Raw genomic sequence first — 19,832 nt, 5'->3', positions numbered from 1 at the left:
GTATTTAAAGAAAATTCTTGCTTAAATCATTAGATATTTATTGTTAATTAACAAATTATCAAGTACACATATACGGCACACACAAAATAAAATGAGGTAGGGTTCTGATACCAATAAATTTTGTATACATGACTTCTCATCGGCCTTTCCCTAAATACCCTATAGTTTTACCAACAAATCCCTCTGTTTTGTGTAAAATATCATAGATTTCCACCTTCCTCAAAAATTTGATCGTTCTCGAGACTTGATTTGTTCGACATTAAAATAGGTCGTATTTGCAAAATCTATAAAATATTCTAATAAATTATTCTACTGAAAAACCTAGGACTGAACAGTTTTAAGATTGAACATTTTCTTAGCACTAAACATTCTCTAAACTCTGCCTACGATGTTTTTTTTTTTTTGTTTTTTGTTTTTTCAAATCAAAATCATACACAGTTGGAGATCGTTAAAACTTGACCAGGTGTCATTTTCCATGTCTATTTTTATACTTAGTTTTAAATAATCTTTAAAAACTTCCTTATGCCAATGATGGTATCTAGATGTGTTTATGCTACTGTAGATCACTAAATTTTCGCGACACCTTATTTTCGCGAGATAGTCATCGACTCTTGATTAGCGAGACAAATTTTTCGCGAATTGTGGTTATTGCTCTATATAATCTTAAGGAATACTATTATACGCGAGAATTAAATTACGCGAAAATAAAGTTCTCGCGAATAAAAAGTGATTTACAGTATTGTTTTTTCTCTGCCTTCTCTATACTGGAATTAATCTTTTCCTTGCCTATTTAAACTGCTTTTATTGCCGATTTTTCTCCATTCTTCACATGGCTCTTTTGCTATAAATAGCGACACGCGACTTTTAATACAGACGGGAGATAAGTCTTAAACTTCACCCAAATTCTAACTGGATAAAAATACATGAAAATACCTTTATTAACATCCAAAAATCAAAATAAAAAACGCCGGGGCGGGAGACTTTGAGAGGGGAGGGCGGGGATGAGAATCTAAAGATTAATTTTATCTGGCCTAATGAAGCTCTTTTAAATGACACCATGGTCAATGACCTTGTGACTTTGACTGTGACCTTTACGCTAATTGTAGCATTTTTGTCAGCAAACTTTAACCTTCACTGTAACTTTTGAACGAAGAAAGATAGAGACTTAATATTTGGCATACATACTCCACTAATTAAGCCCTTTCACATGACACCAAGGTCAATGACCTTGTGACCTTGACTGTGTTCTATATGCTAAAAAAATAGCTTTTTTGGACCTTCACAATAACTTTTGAACCATGAGAGATAGAGACTTCATAGTTGGTATGCATTCATCACTAATCAAGTTCTTTCAAATGACACCAAGATCAATGACTTTGTGACCTCGACTGTGATCTATATGCTAAAGATATGGGTTGCCGCCGGGCGCATAGTGTTTCACAAACACATCGTTTTACATTGGTAAGAACTTTTAAATGAGAAGATATGGGTGTCATAAAAGACAAGACAAATATTCTTCTTTTTAATATTCATTTCATGGAAAAATGACATATGTATAACATATCAAAGTTTGAAACTCAAAATGTGCAACAATATATCAGTATACATGCCACACATGCTTTTCTCATGCAAAATTGAAAAATTAAAAAAAAAAAAAAACGTAGGAAAGAATGCACTGTCATAAGTTTAGTAAATAACACTGACATTATGTATTTTATCAGATTTAGGAGTTTATGTAATAATTCGTACCTTGGATTCATGACACATAAGCCAGGTACAGTTTTGTAGGGGAGAAAATACAACTCTTCGTAGGATTAATATAAGACCCTATTATTCAAAAAAATGAGCCACTGTAACAAGATCAGTGAATTGACCCCAATAATTCACATTAAAAATAAATAATCCTTGCATTATTAGAGCAGTTTTTATTTTTAATTTATAAATGCTCTGTTATCACAATGTCTGTTGTTTATTGCTCATCTCCTAGCTGTTAACTGTTTAGTTTGATCTCAACTTTGAGATTCTTTTTTCTCTGGAGCATTATCGGGAAATTCAAGAGTTGGCCAGCTGAACGCTTCTGCCTTCTTTAAATTTATTTCTACTTTTGTTCCAATCATTTTCACTGTGCTTTTCTCTGGAATTATTTCCTACAATAGAACAAAAATCCCTTACCCAAAATTTCTACCATCATTCTTCGAACAATATTAAATTCTACAGACTTCACAGACTGGAAATTCAAAATTGAAAAAGAAATAAACATGGCTGGTCTATAGACTTAACCATCGGAAATAACCAATTATACCAAAATACAAGAAATTTGCATTTCTAGTTCACCATATACTGTAAAATCAAATATTTTCGTGGGGTCAAATTTTCGTGAATTGAGGAAAATCTCTTAGTTCTTGGGGATTTGATTTCGTGGATCAAGAATTGATGTCAGAGTACTTATGTATGTAACATTTTACATTTCATGGTAAACATAAATTTGTGCGTCTCGTCATACCTCGAAAACAACAAAAATTAAACCCCCACGAAAATTTGTGATTTCACAGTAGATCTACATGTACATGTATTTATGGCAATTTTAGAAAATATCAGAAATGAAAATACTATAAAAATTTCTGTCAGATCCTTTTGAATTTCCATAGATTAAAAATGTTCAGTTCTACACATGTAAGTTCTACCTCATAATAAAATAATGCATACTTCTCTCAGTATTATATCTCTTTCAAAGAGACTCTTTCCTCCTTCAAATATGATTTTGATGACACAGCGCACCCTGTTGACAGTTATTGAACATTTCTCAGGAACAGCAACTTTGGCAAAGACAGACAGAGAGACAGTGGAGGGAGTCTGATGCCAGTCAAACCGACAGGACTTCTTCTCTCCTTCCACCTACAGAAGATAAAAAATACAATAGGGGTGATAAAGATACTTGTATGTGCCAACTAATGCAAGATCTTTTTTCTGATCCAAATCATTATGCCTCTTTTATACTGTAAACCAACTTTTATTTGTGTGTGAGAAATTATCACAAGAGCCTACTTATTGCAAACATTTCTTCCCCCAAACCATACTTAAAGTCTCTGAGTCTATTAATAACAGATCCAAAAAGACTTGATCATAAAAGTTAGTCATCGCAAACTAGTTTACCCCCAGTTAATCCTGAAATAAAAATATGGCGAACAAAAGTTAGTTTACAGTATGTAAGTTGCCATTGAATATAAAGGAAATATATTGTTTAAAAACAATTATTTTATTCGTTTCAAATTAATAAAATAAATCTACTCCATTTCTAATATATTCATTGCATTTACAATTTCTTAATTAAAGGGAAATAATTTATCAAAAAATTATTATGCAAACTTTGTCTTGCCTCTGGTTTGATCCATAAATGCGTTCCCGTTTCACAGCCTTCCTGAGCTAAAAACTGGTCAAATTCTGACGTTTTTCTGTTGCAGCAAGACCAAAACTTCATGCTGTATGATAAAATTGATATAATGCACCAGTGCATTAAATCTGAGTTATTTAATAATATCATTGCAGGAATACATTTTAATACATAAATAATAGAACAAGGATGATTCAGATTCAGATATGCAGGAATTGTTGCCCCTAATTATCTCAAACAATTTAATCTTTTATTTATGATATAAATAACCTTAATATTAATTCTCATCAAGATACAAGTGATTAAATATTTAATGCAAGTTGTACACTTCAAAAATAAGACCTACAGAGTTACCTACCCCTCATGAAACACTGGAAAACCTGGATGATATAAACATCTCTCTGTGTTACTATTTTCTCCTTCATAACACTGAAAAATAAAACAATATATATTTTCTATTATAAACATCTTATTTTTAATGAAAATTCCACAAAAATTACTTATTAACATGAATAGGAGCTTTTGTTTCAAAAAAATTTACATCCATGTAATTTTATAAGTATATATGTATATATAAATGATATCTACTTTTATATCGTTTATTTGCCTACTTACTGCCTTGCATCCATTGTTTTTACATGATGTGCCAACTTTCACTTCTGTTGAGTCAGTTTTATCTAAAATTTTGTGTTTTAAATTTATATTACATGTATCATAATTCTTGCTAAAACTATACAATATATATCCATTTGAAATAAAAATATTTTCCCTAAATGGTTTATAGAATCAATATCCTTTAAAAAAAAGTTTTCCCTTTATTTTAAACATAGGTAATCAGAGATTACAGAGCTCACCTCAACGAATTTTGTCTTTAAGAAAGGCAAAGTCACACAATTAACCAATAAAAAGTGTACATCCAAAAATGCAAAATTTATGCAATTTTGATTTGATACTTTGGAAAAGACCTATATAAAAATATCAGACTAGTTCTTCATCATGAAAACGTAATTAAAATCCAGCATCTGAAGCAAGTTTGAGAGTTATCATCCCTTGATGTATCATTTGTGCAAGTTTGGTTTATATAAGCCGTATAGTTTCTTGGTAATAGACCTGCACCCATAACTTTTATGAGGTCCATTATCTGAAAAATGTATGTTGAATTCAGCATCTGTAGCAAGTCCATAAGTGTGCATCCTAAAATGTATCATCCATGCACGTTTGCTCAACATAGAGATCAAAGTTACTTGGAAATAAAACCTGTATAAAAAACTAACATTTCACTAATCCAGATTGAAAATGTAGGTCAGATTCAGCATCCGAAGCCAGCCTAGTAGAATGCACTCTTAGATGTACCATCTATGCAAGTTTAGTCATTATAGGGCTCATATATAGTAACGAAATGAAACCTGCACCAAAAACTCTAACCTGTTCACTCAACCAGAAAATGTAGGTCAGATTCAGTATCCGAAGCAAGTCTGGTAGTATGCATCCTAAGATGTACCATCCATGCAAGTTTAGTCATTATAGGGCTCATAGTAACTTGGAAATGAAACCTGCACCAAAAACTTTAACCTGTTCACTCAACCAGAAAATGTAGGTCAGATTCAGTATCCGAAGCAAGTCTGGTAGTATGCATCCTCAGATGTATCATCCACGCAAGTTTGGTCACTATAGTGCTCATAGTTACTTTGAAGTGAGACCTGCACCGAAAACATAAATCTGTTCACTCATGTGGTAAATGTAGGTCAGATTCAGCATCTGAAGCAGGCCTGGTAGTGTGCATTCTTAGATGTACCATCCATGCAAGTTTGGTCAACATAGGGCTTATAGTTACTCGGAAAAAGACCTACACCCAAAACTGCACCAAAAATGTTAACCTGCTCCATAAACATTAACCTGGTCATTCCTTTGCTGAAATTGCAGCATCTGAAACTTTGACTGGTACAATGAAACACACTAGAAACATCTTCCATGCATGTCTAATCAATATAGGACATAGAAGTACTTAAAAAGAAAACTGCTCCAAAAAACTTGACCTTAACCTGGGACGCCTACGCCGATGCCCACACCGATGCGGCGAGGGTATTACATAAGCTCCCCCAACTTCGTTGAGGTGAGCTAAAAATGATGGTTCGAGATCCATTGTAGTAAGTTAGTTGTTGAGGTTTATGAACAAAATCTCTGTGAACTCATTAACTACCCTGGGTATTACTGTAGACGTACTTTTTTCCACGGGGTCATAATTCCGCGGAATCTCAATTTCTGTAAAATCCGCGGGTAGAAAATTACGCGGATTTCTAGGACTGTCACTTTATGCCTTACATTTATATTAAGAACGCTTGGGCAAATTTCCGCGGAAAATTTGTAACCGTGTACATAGCGTAATTAAATACCACGCGGAAAAAAGTACTTCTACAGTACCTTTTGAAATTATTTCTAAGTGCCATTTACGTCATCTGAATTGGTCCATTTAGCAAGAAACCACTTCTAAGGAAAATAAATATTTAATTTTCCCTAGATCTTTTACATCAGTAATCTGTAGAAATTAATATTACCCTCTGTTGTTTGTTGATTGACATTTTCCATGTATTTTTCCAGGGCCTGTTTTAGGGAGGATGTGACATTTACACTGAGGGGGACCAGAGGTTCATCTGAGGAGGGTCTAGCTGAGGGGTCCCGAGGCTTCTTAGGCTCTGGCATCTTAACTTCAATGACCTTACAAAATCCAACACACACAATCAATGGTTTTACATAAACATACATTAAAATAGTGAATAAAGTTTTGAAGATGAAATTTTAGCAATAATGAAAAGAACTCGCTAAAATATTTACTTGGTTTGTTTTAACTCATCACACAGTGAAAGTTATATTTGTGTAACATTTGTTAAATTTTTTCAAGGAAAAAAAAATATGCATAAGGTAATACCAACCTCATCTTTGTTGTTTTTCTCCTCTTTGACTGGTTCTGGAGGTTTAACATTACTATGTTTTCCTTTTGAGCAACCCTGTAAAATTAAATAAAAAATTAAACACAACCCTAAAACACGCAAAAAAATATCAACACAGCCTCAATGAAAACAGTAAAATGGTTTCATAATCAACAAAAGTTCTACATAATTCGGAAATATTTTTGAATCTTTTTTTTTTTTTTTAGATATTAGTACCATTATATATTTTGTACCATGCAGTATGGATTTTGATTTCTTCTTAGATAATGTATTTGTGACATTTTTTACTTTGATTGGTTTTGATAAAAAATTAATTTATATATATATATTTAAACTGACTGCAAATATCACACTGGATTAAGTTTATAAAATTAAGTGCATTATAAAACTTTCGAAATGTACAATTTGTACATAACAGGCCAGTCAGGCCTAAAGTAAGCGATTAGGACTATACCGGTGTATTGAGGAATTCTGTAAAATCTGTACTGCGTTTCTTGCAACAGGACCAGCCCTTCAGTGCATCGTGGAACACAGGTTGTCCAGGGTGATAAGTACAACTATCTGTAATAATTCAGTAAGAAATACTGTAGTTTTATCAATTTTCATTGCCATCATTTTTTGTGGATTTTGTAAAACAGACGTTTTCGGGGATATGTGATTTCATGGGAAAAAAACATTGCCTACACAAATGAATAATAATTCTTAATTCAATGAACATTTAAATTTGTGGATCTGCTAACAACGAAATCCTCGAAAATTTGTGCTCAACGAAAATTGATGAAACCACAGTAGCAAAGAATTATTGTGTTTCATGTACAAGATTTATAGCAAATTAAAGTTTATAACTTTGTTTTAACAGAAGCATAGGAGCAAAATTTACAACTCTAAAAGAAGGCCGCTGAATAAATTTACATGCTTAATCACTGAAAATTTTAAGAAAGGATTTTCCAAGGATTTTTTGGCAACCCACAGGATCTCAAATAAAAAATAGTATCGACCTATAAATCAAACGAAAGTATTTACTTCAAATATAAATAGATTGTTCTATCATTAAAATGTTAATGTTCTATGGACCTGGTATTAAAGGGCAGTGAATCCAATGATGCAAAATAAACAGAAGCATATAATTTTGATCTAGATGTATATTGTGTACAATTCTGAATTTCAATTTAATACATTAGAACAATGAAGCAAGTAGAAAATGTTGAGATATTCATGAATTATGTTAGAATATGAAATCTATGGTTACTTTCGTTTTCTGTCTTTGACAAGTGTCCTAAAAGAACATTTTGATTATTATTAGCCTGAAATTGCCCTACTCTGAATACTGTAAGTCGTTTTAATTCCGCGGTATTTAAATATTACGATTTCTTAAAAAGTACCAATCGTGATGGGTTTAATTTCACGCATCACAAACTTAATTCTAATTTCGTATATGCATTTTAACATTTTTAAAAACAAATGATAGCATTCACGATGGGTTTAATTTCGCGGAAAAAAGACGAATCGCGACATAATGAAATTAAAACCATCGTGATTATGTGTCTTCACAGCTGGAATCATATTAAGATGAACTATAAGCTACACTCACTTCCGGTAATTGGGGTCTAAATTTTATACAGTGATTTCATTGGTTGCTAAGTTAAGCAACCCAAAAGTGAAAGTAAGGTTATGGCATTGACAAAATCGGAACAGGAGATTCTGGATAAGGCTAAAGTATAATTAGTACCTAAGAAATATATTATCTATAAAAATGTTACCAATTATTTTTCACTTGCAGAATATTTTAATTTCATAAAAAATATTTTGTCCGTAACCGCCAAACAGGAAGTGAATGTAGCATATAGTTTGTCGTCTTAGTATGATTCCAGCTGATTATCGATGAATAAATAAGCATTTTACAACAAAAGATCTTTATAGGAGACGTCAGCAATATAGAAAAATATCTCTTGGAGCAAACTAATGTAGGTGTACAATTGATTTATTAGTAAATACGAGCTTGAAGTGGGGGTGCCCGAGAATGAGTTAGACCGTACCTTGTGGTAAATATAGGTAGGGGGTACCCGTATACGAAACAAGCGCCTGTGCTTGTCTTACTAGATTATTCTAACTAGTTCCTATGGTTTTGTAGTTTTGTTTTCACGTTTCCATGACATTTACAAAATTAACTTAAAACTAGATTAATTTCTAAATTAATAATAGATGACCTTATGGTCCTCTACAAAAAGTTAACTAATGTTATAAAAATCTCAAAACTGAAAAGTACACAAACCATCCCCACTGTATCTAATGTTTTGACTCCACCGACAAAGCATGATTCACAAACAACGATTTGTAAAAAACGGTTTACTGATTAGCCTACCGTCTTCGTTGCTAGTTGGATCAAACTTTTGACCACACCCTTTGTTGTAGCAGTGGATAAGCTCAGTCATTTTGAAAACTTAACGATAACTCGTTTACTCCCTGGCAAATAATTTTTCTCCTCAATTCTGGAAATTTCTTCTTGCCGATAAAACCAGTATCGGAAATAACATCAAGACAATAAAAGCGAGAATTGGTAACGAACGTGAAAATATATCCGGATTAAATAATTCCTTGAAATTAATTAAAAAATCAAAAGATATTCAGAAAATGAAACACAACATTTGAGAATATTTCAAAAACATACGAATGAAATTTTAAAGAATATACATGAATGGCCCTTTCTTGGTGTGTTTTAGGAATATTCTATATTTATAATACTGTTAGTACATTAATAATGTCATCATCATTTATAATGATTAAAAAAGGTGACTTCAAGAATCTGATGCTTGTGATGTGGACTCCCCCCCCCCCTATTCTCCACCACCACTGCACCACCACCACCCAAAATAAAAAAAAAGTAACTTTTTTATTTTGAAAATTTTGAAGACAGATAAGGATAACTTATCAAAAAAATATTAATTCTTTGCAAAAGTGTGTCAGTCAAACATAAGATGGTTGCTAGCTTGCTACGGTCCCCAACCGGTAAATAAAAATATAATGATAAAGGGTTATATATACAATCTATCTCTCAACTAACCCCCACCCCACCCACCCCCAATGCGTCATATTAGAATGTAAATATATTATGCTAAAATTGACGTTCTAATAAGCTTTCTTGTTGTTCTAAAACTAAAGTTACTGTAGTTCTTTGTTTAAAATCTGAAAATCCACACAAACTTTCGCGTATTACTGGTCAAGATCGGAAAAACAGATGTTATCAAAATTAATAGACAATGCATAGTGTGAACGATAGCCAAACACTTTGTATGAAAAAACGCCAGTCAACCTGTGACTTATTAATATTGATAGACTGTATTTGTTGACAATGTCGATCATTAAAATTGAATCGACTATAGAATTTAAACGAGGCTGTTGATTTCCTTCTCTCATCAACTTGTTTGTCAATAGGCTGACTCGATTTAAAAATTGTTCCTACGGTAGCTCTTGCTTATCAACTCACCTCCTGGAGGACATAAACACAATGCGCAAGTGATAATGGCGCTTTACTTAGTACAAAAAAAATGGTCTAGTAAAAGAATTTGAATACTATGATAACTCTATTAAGTAATGGGTGGGGTACTGAATTTTTAACACTAAAGTTTCACTGGTGTCTAAATATATGCTTGTTTATAATGTGTAACAGTTATTTGAACTTTTTAACAAGTTATACGTTATTTTATCAAGTTTTACAACTAATTGATAATGTCTATAGATTGATAATTCTGTTTATTTAACATCGGCTTCGGAAGCAAATTGAAAAAGGGGGTGGGGGGGGGGGTAATTGGAAGACAGAAAATAATCAAACCTGGAAAAAAAACTTGACAAGCAAAAATAAAAAAGGATTTTCGTTCAAATTCCAAATCGAACATCCTATTTCCTGGATGAGAGGGGTTATTATTAATTATTATAAAATATATCAATTTTTTTCTTTATGAGCCCAACACATTGGCGTCGGAAGCAAATTGAAAGTGGGGGGGGGCTAAGTGTAAAAAGAAATTTCTTGAAATTTCTTGTACCTTCAAAAAAACCTAACAAGCAAAAAAAAAAAAAAAAAAGGAAATGTCTATTTCCCAAACACAAAAATCCTATTTCGTAGGGGGGGGGGGGTTAGGTTCGAACTCCAGTACCAAAATTTTCTTCCAACACCACCACTTTCCCCATTGTTAACCTATACTAAGACGTATCTGTGGAAAGTGGGGGGGGGGGGGGGGGGGGCTAAACCTCCGAAGATATGTTCAATGTCTATACTAAGTATATATTTGGAAAAAAAGTGGGGGGGGGGGGCTAAGCCCCCCTAGCCCCCCCCCCCCCCCCCCCGGTTCCGACGCCTATGCAACAAAAAGTGATCAGTGGAGATACTTGGTGATTCCCACATGATGTCCTGGCAGCAGGTTGCGGAGCTTTCTTCAATACTTGTGCAATATCCGGACCACAATCTCTATCCAGAGTTATCGCTCCTACTCACTTGTGGGTTGTACATGTACAATACATGTATGTGCACAAGATCTGTTAATAATATTTTGATTTAAGGTGTTTGCACGCACATATGCCTATATAACAATTCGAGAAAGTACATGTCTAGGTGATATAACGGACGATATGTCGAAACGCGGTATGTCTTACTTTTTTATTCTTTATTGTTGTAGTTAGTCATAAATGTAAAAAAAATTTAAAGTACCAAAAGTTCGCAAAGTCGGTGAAGTACATTGTAATTATAGCGTATCATAAATCTTGAAGTTCTTGCATTTCACCAAATAATGCTTTCATACACTAAAAAAATGTAACATATAGTTTGTGTGTAGCTAAATTTTGTAATTTGTAAGATGTTCAAATTTTAAGTGAATTTTCTAGGTTATCAAAAGATAGAAAACAACCCACAGACCCCAAATCTAAAAGCACATAAAGTCCTATCTATCACGAATTTGAATTGATATTAAATTCACACTTTAACTAGGAAGAAAATAAACTTATCAAAGCATTTATCTAAGTAGGTCAATAATCAGACACCGTGAGACAAACTGCCTCTAAAATCGTCCCCATCTTTACAAACTATAGTAAACATTTTTTAATGTAGATTTTGCTTAATCAACCTTCCATTGATAATGAAAAGTTACCTTCAATTAGTACATTGTACTAATGAGTCTGTCGGTATACCGGTCAGAGAATTTTTTAAGAGGACTAAAGAAGGTTTAAGGTATTTAATGCTATCATGACTTTTTATTCAAATAAACAAAGTAGGTGGGCGTACAACTCTAAGGTGTGCAAAATGTTAATAAGATGCAACAAAATTCGAATTTGGTTAAATAATAGAATTAATGTATTCCTTATGCAAATCTCAGAAAGATTTGTAATAGTTGTTCATGATATATAACTACTAACAGTACTCCAGCATGCTAGAGGTTCACGCCGAAATACTTTTGACTCTGCGCCGTGTAACCGAGGTATATTAAGGAGCGTAGGGACGTTAACCGAGGCTTTTACTTGTAGGAGTATCCAATACTTTTATTCAACCCAAAGTAATGTATCACTTAGAATATAGTATAGATAACAGACAAAGATTAGTACACGGCACTCTTTTAGAATTCTTGCATTTCAGGATTGGTAGAAAGGTTAAAAAATGGCGAAAATGTATTGATAGCAAATGGATATATGTGGGAGTTTGCTCGTCGCGGATACCTGACACTTGGTGGTTACGTTCCGGAAGTGGTGATCGAACACCCGGAACTGGTGACACAACTGCATGAAGAGTTCGTTCACGCCGGAACTGACGTGCTACCCGCATTCACCGTAAGCTCAATTCAAAAGACTGAAACAAAATGGAAAAATCAATTTTCAAATATTTTGGAAAAAAATGATTTATTTATTATCTCTTTACGAAAAAAGTACGTTCCAGAAAAAATAGCTGAATATTTTTTTTTAGTATTTTGGACATAGAGAAAAGATGCGTTCGATTGGCAGAGAAGCGGAAGTTGAATCCTTGAACAGACAGGCGCTCAGAATTGCCAGAAAAGTGGCGGATCAGACGGGATGTCTTGTAGCTGGCAGTGTTTGTCATACTCAAGTCTACTCGCTTAACCACCCAGAAACACACGAGAAAAGCAGAGCAATATTTAAGGTTTAGAATGTTTTCCATAATTATGTTCTTTAACAACGAAATGTCTGAGTTTTAAACTGGTCAGAATTTAACGGAGCAATTGTTTTTGCATTCATGAATCTATGCATTCGTGTAAACACGTCTACTGGAACTATATAAAGTAAAAATAGAGGTTCAAAGATTTTAAGAAGTATCTCTAGCAAATCTTTCGATAAAGAATATTTAACATACAACTTGATTTATTTCCTTGAGAGTATTGCCCAAGGTCTTTCCACTTAATAGTTTTGACAATGTTTCAAAATATGCGTTATTAAGCGGTTAGCTAGCTAACCGCTTTATGGCATGGGCTCCAAAAAATCGGAAACTTCCATAAGGCGCTACCTATCGACATCGCTTTATCGCACGTAACCTTATCCTTCTGCAACCAAAACCGGAAACTTCCACAAGGCGCTACCTATCGACAACGGTAACTTCAGCAAAGCGCTTCCTATGATTTGTATACATACTGTTGGCGTAATACGCCCCCTGGTGAAAGATTGACAATATGCTGTGTACGAAGAGTGGCTATTATAACGATTATATCGAATTCTTATTAGTATTTACCAAAGCATTGACAATACTTAGAACACTAACTTCAAAGAACTGAGAATTTCGTCCTTATTACATGTACATCGTGCGATCGCGATTTATAGCAACTGTTAGTTTATTTTTGAAAGTTGAACGATACGGTTAATTATACAGCAGGTTGAAGGTTATTACAGACTGCAAAAACATCAGCAAATCTCTCGATCGAGTTTGATTTTCCTTGCCAAAGTATTAAGAAACACTATTTATTAAGTCAAGTCATACCTGAAAAACGTTTTTATAAAAACACCGAATACATCTGCAAGTTTTACACTTTTTGTAACGTTTTTATGGAAACAATAGGATTGCCTCCACAATGAAACGTTTGTTTTCTTCTCTGTCTAATAAACAGTTTTAAAAGCTCAGCTCCTAGGGGTAAATTCTCTGCTCCGTCTTTGATAATTTATTACATGTACAAACGATCATAAGGGATCACTTACTTTTAGTTTTGAAAAAAATGATGGGGGATTTAAAGTAGTAAAATTAATTTTGAAAAAAAGGATAAATATATATTAATTTTAATCGGCATTGTGACCCTCTTCTAAAAATCAACCGATATTATTATTCACAGAAGAATGAGGTATGAAAAGTCTTGGCAATTAGCAAAAATTTAAAATTTATACTTAGGGGAGATCCGTCCAATTCTGGACACGGGGTAATTCCGGACAAATAATACAGTCTTTCTCTTTTGTCTTATTTTTCGGTAATTCTGTATGGTTGATTAAAAATGTTTATTTATAAATTTTGAAAATTTGATCAATTCCTAGGGAACGTATTATTAGCTGTGAAAATACTTTTTAAATTTGAATTTGTCCAGTTTGTCTATCATTATTTTGAGCGTTTGAGAAGAATTAAATTAAGATATAGGTGTTTAGAGACACATTGATAGAAAAGAAATCAGTGTATATTGTTTAACCGACATATTGAAGAAAGTGACACTGATAACTTCTTAAGTTACACTGACTTTAAGTGTACATTTGAATTTTTAAATACTAGTATTTTTTTGATTAGACAACTTTCCTTTTCATATGTTTTATTTGAGAGCAATATTGCATGAAGAGTATATTGCAAATACACATCATGTCCTTATCTAGACATATTTAAATGATTCTCATATACCATTTACTTTATTCGAACATTTACTTGTTTGAAAAGTCAATAAAGTACATTTCATAAAGCTTGATAATCTTGTTTACTCGCCAGTCTTCCCGTACAAGTAGTAGTTCATAATATTACTAAACGGAAGTATTCAGTATCTGTATAAAAATACAGAATGATCAATGATCGATTTAAGAAGAAAAGCCGACTCCTGAAAGTTCAAGAGGTGGGATGCGTTGCCTAGAAGAAGTAAGCATCCCACGTTGACAGGTTATACCCGCGATGAGCCTACACAACTGGAGCTCTTTGATATCAATTCATTTACAAAGTCTCTGCTCAGTCATCCTTTTTTCTCTGACTAGCCAGCTGTAGATCTACACTACTCCAAATCCATTATTCTAAAGAATTTAATTTGTCATTTTTTTAGTTGTTTGCTATATTAGGCTTTACAATTACCTAACTTCAGATTCAATAGAGCATGAAAGACAATTAAATTTTCAACATCAACATAACTGTTTTCATCCAGAGAACGATAGGATGCCACCAAGAGAGAACTTTTAAAAATGCACTTCCTGTCTTTCAAACTGAAGAAATCTCATGTTTAAATTTTGAAACATGCATTTCAATCTAATTAAAATTTATTTAAATGTTTCAAATCCGCTACTGCTTCTCAAACATCTAACATCCCATTCGGGGTCACATCAGAGCGACCTTTCGATTATGAATACATGTACTAGTAAACACAAAAACTTTGGCCATGTAGATTCAAGCCTCGGTAAACAATTCTCAAATTAATTCCACGGCTACATATCATCATTATTGATACTGTCTTACGTTGAATTAAAGTAATTTTGGAATCAATTTCATGTATAGTCTGCAGTCTGGCATCTGCACGTGAATAATGCAATCGAAAGAGCACAAACTATACAAGATACCCACACGTCATACATAGCACAGCTTATGCAATGCATATTTTGTTTACTACAAAACTCCTCGGGTGTTTTGGTTCGGTGGTGAAAACAAGAAACCCATCTGAACTGTAAGCCAAGATTTCGGAGGAACCGTTTTCTTTGGCTAATCGAAGATTCACACTTACATGACCCCAAATATGATGTTGTTAGATGTTTGAGAAGCAGTAGCGGGTTCGGAACATCTAATTTTAATTAGATTGCATCCATCTGTGACATCAGTTTGGAATGTTATTGGTTTTACTATTAAGTAAAGTATTACAAAAACAGAATGCCTGTTATTTTTTCTCTGATAACATTGGACAAAGATATGCATACTTAAATATCATCATTTCATGCACTTTTTTCGGTACATATTAGATGAAAGCATGCTAACCGCTTTTCAGTACTTTCAGTACTTTGATTTTTTTTTAGGGGTGTGTGTGTGTAAGAATTACCAGAATTTTTATTTCTGGTATCTTTCCTTGTTTTTTCTTTAAATTAATGAGCACAATATTAAATCTTGAATCAATTAATTGACCTTGAACCCTCAGGAGGTGATAGAGTGGGCGGTGGAGGAGGGGGCGGATTACATTGTGGGGGAGACGTTCTCTATCTTTGAGGAAGCTATGCTGGCTCTGGAGTGTATCAAACAGTACGGTAAAGGTAAGATATAGATTAGTGGGGTGTATCAAACAGTACGGTAGAGGTAAGATTTAGATTACTGGAGTGTATCAAACAGTACGGTAAAGGTAAGATTTAGATTACTGCGGTGTATCAAACAGTACGGTAAAGGTAAGATTTAGATTACTGCGGTGTATCAAACAGTACGGTAAAGGTAAGATTAAGATTACTGGAGTGTATCAAACAGTACGGAAAGGTAAGATTTAGATTACTGGAGTGTATCAAACAGTATGGTAAAGGTAAAATTTAGATTACTGGAGTGTATCAAACAGTACGGTAAAGGTAAGATTTAGATTACTGGAGTGTATCAAACAGTACGGTAAAGGTAAGATTTAGATTACTGGAGTGTATCAAACAGTACAGTAAAGGTAAGATTTAGATTACTGGAGTGTATAAACAGTACGGTAAAGGTAAGATTTAGATTACTGGAGTGTATCAAACAGTACAGTAAAGGTAAGATTAAGATTACTGGAGTGTATCAAACAGTACGGAAAGGTAAGATTTAGATTACTGGAGTGTATCAAACAGTACGGTAAAGGTAAGATTTAGATTACTGGAGTGTATCAAACAGTACGGTAAAGGTAAGATTAAGATTACTGGAGTGTATCAAACAGTACGGAAAGGTAAGATTTAGATTACTGGAGTGTATCAAACAGTACAGTAAAGGTAAGATTTAGATTACTGCGGTGTATCAAACAGTACGGTAAAGGTAAGATTAAGATTACTGGAGTGTATCAAACAGTACGGAAAGGTAAGATTTAGATTACTGGAGTGTATCAAACAGTATGGTAAAGGTAAAATTTAGATTACTGGAGTGTATCAAACAGTACGGTAAAGGTAAGATTTAGATTACTGGAGTGTATCAAACAGTACGGTAAAGGTAAGATTTAGATTACTGGAGTGTATCAAACAGTACAGTAAAGGTAAGATTTAGATTACTGGAGTGTATAAACAGTACGGTAAAGGTAAGATTTAGATTACTGGAGTGTATCAAACAGTACAGTAAAGGTAAGATTAAGATTACTGGAGTGTATCAAACAGTACGGAAAGGTAAGATTTAGATTACTGGAGTGTATCAAACAGTACGGTAAAGGTAAGATTTAGATTACTGGAGTGTATCAAACAGTACGGTAAAGGTAAGATTAAGATTACTGGAGTGTATCAAACAGTACGGAAAGGTAAGATTTAGATTACTGGAGTGTATCAAACAGTACAGTAAAGGTAAGATTTAGATTACTGCGGTGTATCAAACCGTACGGTAGAGGTAAGATTAAGATTACTGGAGTGTATCAAACAGTACGGTAAAGGTAAGATTAAGATTACTGGAGTGTATCAAACAGTACGGTAAAGGTAAGATTTAGATTACTGGAGTGTATCAAACAGTACGGTAAAGGTAAGATTAAGATTACTGGAGTGTATCAAACAGTACGGTAAAGGTAAGATTTAGATTACTGGAGTGTATCAAACAGTACGGTAAAGGTAAGATTTAGATTACTGGAGTGTATCAAACAGTACGGTAAAGGTAAGATTAACATTACTGGAGTGTATCAAACAGTACGGTAAAGGTAAGATTTAGATTACTGGAGTGTATCAAACAGTACGGTAAAGGTAAGATTTAGATTACTGGAGTGTATCAAACAGTACGGTAAAGGTAAGATTAAGATTACTGGAGTGTATCAAACAGTACGGAAAGGTAAGATTTAGATTACTGGGGTGTATCAAACAGTACGGTAAAGATAAGATTTAGATTACTGGAGTGTATCAAACAGTACGGTAAAGGTAAGATTAAGATTACTGGAGTGTATCAAACAGTACGGAAAGGTAAGATTTAGATTACTGGGGTGTATCAAACAGTACGGTAAAGATAAGATTTAGATTACTGCGGTGTATCAAACCGTAAGGTAAAGGTATGATTTATATTACTTGGGTGTATCAAACAGTACGGTAAAGGTAAGATTAAGATTACTGGAGTGTATCAAACAGTACGGAAAGGTAAGATTTAGATTACTGGGGTGTGTCAAACAGTACGGTAAAGATAAGATTTAGATTACTGCGGTGTATCAAACAGTACGGAAAGGTAAGATTTAGATTACTGCGGTGTATCAAACAGTACGGTAAAGGTAAGATTTATATTACTTGGGTGTATCAAACAGTACGGTAAAGGTAAGATTCAGATTACTGCGGTGTATCGGATTGTAATGGGAAAATTTAATATGTTGAGAAGTTTTTTAGTCGGTGCATATCAGACTGTTATGGTGGTAGCTAACACCACAGATGCAAAAAGAAAATAAAAGGAACGAAAAACTTCATAACTTTTACAAGTTGGTCTGCATATAATTTATCTTTTTAAGTCGCGCACAACATCCATTTGTTCTTTTTACTGAAACTGAAAAAGAAAACAAATGGTAATAGATAAAAACAAGGAATCTGAATTCATTTTACCTAAACCTAAACACATTGCGAAATATAATTTCATTTTTCTGTAAATTACTGGTATTTTAACATTAATATACACTGAAGGTCTCCCTGCTGTCATCACTCTGAGTGCTCATGTACCGGATCAGACGGTGGACGATGTCCCAATACCGGAAGCTTGTCGTAGATTGGAGGAGGCGGGGGCAGTGGCAGTAGGATTGAACTGCTCCCGGGGTCCTAAAACCATGATTCCGCTCATCCGGGAAATTAGAAAAGTTTGCAAGGTTTGCATTTTCAAACATGTTAAACAACATTTAATAATCTTTTTTTAAATATAAATACGCGGTATACACAAAATAAAATATAAAAGTTTAAAACCATAGAAAGAAAAGAAATTATTTCAATGAAACACGTGAAGATAACGAACAGTATTCAAGATCAAAAGTCCATAAAACGAATAGAAATAGGAGCAGAGCAATCACAAACCTCCAAAACATCAGAGTGGGATCAGGTGTCATGAAGGAGTGAACATCCTCTGCCGACCGGTCACACTAGTCGTATGCGCCTTGTTATGATCCGGAAATTACGGAAAATCCTTCATCAATTCAGTGAATAAATAATTGACTGACGATTAGTATGAAAAACGTCTGTCAGAATTTGACTCGATGATAAATTGTATTTGCTGACTAGATCATTGTATTGCCCATAGAACTTACGAAATGATGACTTCAAACGAGACTGCTGATATTCTTGTTTCATCAACTTGTTTGTCAGTAATTTACCTCGTTTTAGAAATTGTTCATACGTAAGTCATGCTCTTACATATCAAACTTTAAATGTACATTAATTGAAGGGCCCTATAGCTGCTATCCCTGTGCCTTTCCGTTGTAAAGATGGATGCCGCACGTTTTATTCCTTCAAAGACGAAGAAACCGGTGAGAATAAGAAAGATTTTACAGTTGCTTTACTCATCTGCAGTCAAATTTATTTTTATCCTAGAATAATCTTTTTGTTTTAATTTTTAGGAAAGTTTCTCTACCCAAACAACCTTGAATGCAAAAAATGTTCCTCAGATGATATCATAGAGTTTGCAACAGCAGCTAAGGAAATTGATGTGCAATATGTCGGTCTCTGCTGTGGAAATTGCGCAGCTTACATGCGTGATTTAGCGGAAGTCTATGGTCGTAAACCGGAAGCTAGTCGATATTCATGTGACCTGTCCCTTTCGTTCGTCTGGGGAGAGAAAAAGGAACTGAATAAAGTGGCAGATAAGGAGTTTTTGTATATGGTGCACGGAATGGAGAAATAAACGAATATTTGTCACATATTCAATGTAAATGTTTATTTAATAAATAAGAAAGCCTGATAGGCTCATTCTTGACAAGATCAAAAATATTTAATTCTTTTTAACGAGATAATTATCTCGGTCGTTATAACGAGATAATTATTTTGTTATAACGCAATAACTAATTATATAACGTGTTATAACGAGATAACTAATTTGTATAACGAGACAATAAACTCGTTATAACGAGATTCTAGCTTGTTATAACGAAATAACAAACTCGTTATAATGAGATAACTAAATCTTTATAACGAGATACTAA

General features: G+C 33.7%; 2 protein-coding genes across 2 annotated transcripts; one reads left to right on the top strand and one right to left on the bottom strand.

Annotated features, from left to right (window-relative positions):
* Window positions 1-1,670: 1,670 nt before the first annotated feature.
* Window positions 1,671-8,863, bottom strand: LOC134242389 (cysteine and histidine-rich domain-containing protein 1-like). The gene is made up of 9 exons (XM_062724462.1): window positions 8,702-8,863; window positions 6,794-6,900; window positions 6,322-6,396; window positions 5,947-6,106; window positions 4,007-4,068; window positions 3,750-3,820; window positions 3,377-3,479; window positions 2,707-2,895; window positions 1,671-2,147 (listed from the first exon to the last, which is right to left on the bottom strand). The coding sequence occupies exons 1-9, from the start codon at window positions 8,769-8,771 to the stop codon at window positions 2,010-2,012; spliced, it is 975 nt and encodes a 324-aa protein (XP_062580446.1). The 5' UTR covers window positions 8,772-8,863; the 3' UTR covers window positions 1,671-2,009.
* Window positions 8,864-10,855: 1,992 nt separating this feature from the next.
* On the top strand, window positions 10,856-19,566 carry LOC134242401 (betaine--homocysteine S-methyltransferase 1-like). Its single transcript, XM_062724471.1, has 7 exons — window positions 10,856-10,975; window positions 11,960-12,150; window positions 12,284-12,478; window positions 15,681-15,792; window positions 18,331-18,509; window positions 19,079-19,160; window positions 19,251-19,566. Exons 1-7 carry the CDS (start codon window positions 10,963-10,965, stop codon window positions 19,532-19,534), a joined length of 1,056 nt encoding a protein of 351 aa, XP_062580455.1. The 5' UTR covers window positions 10,856-10,962; the 3' UTR covers window positions 19,535-19,566.
* Window positions 19,567-19,832: the final 266 nt, after the last annotated feature.

The sequence above is a fragment of the Saccostrea cucullata genome, unplaced genomic scaffold (assembly GCF_032062105.1).
Source record: "Saccostrea cucullata isolate Sc308-1 unplaced genomic scaffold, CSIRO_AGI_Scuc_v1 ctg268, whole genome shotgun sequence".
In the NCBI taxonomy this organism is placed as follows: Eukaryota; Metazoa; Mollusca; class Bivalvia; order Ostreida; family Ostreidae; genus Saccostrea; species Saccostrea cuccullata.
The sequence above is the reverse complement of the archived record's forward strand: the minus strand, read 5'-3'. Positions and strand labels throughout refer to the sequence as shown.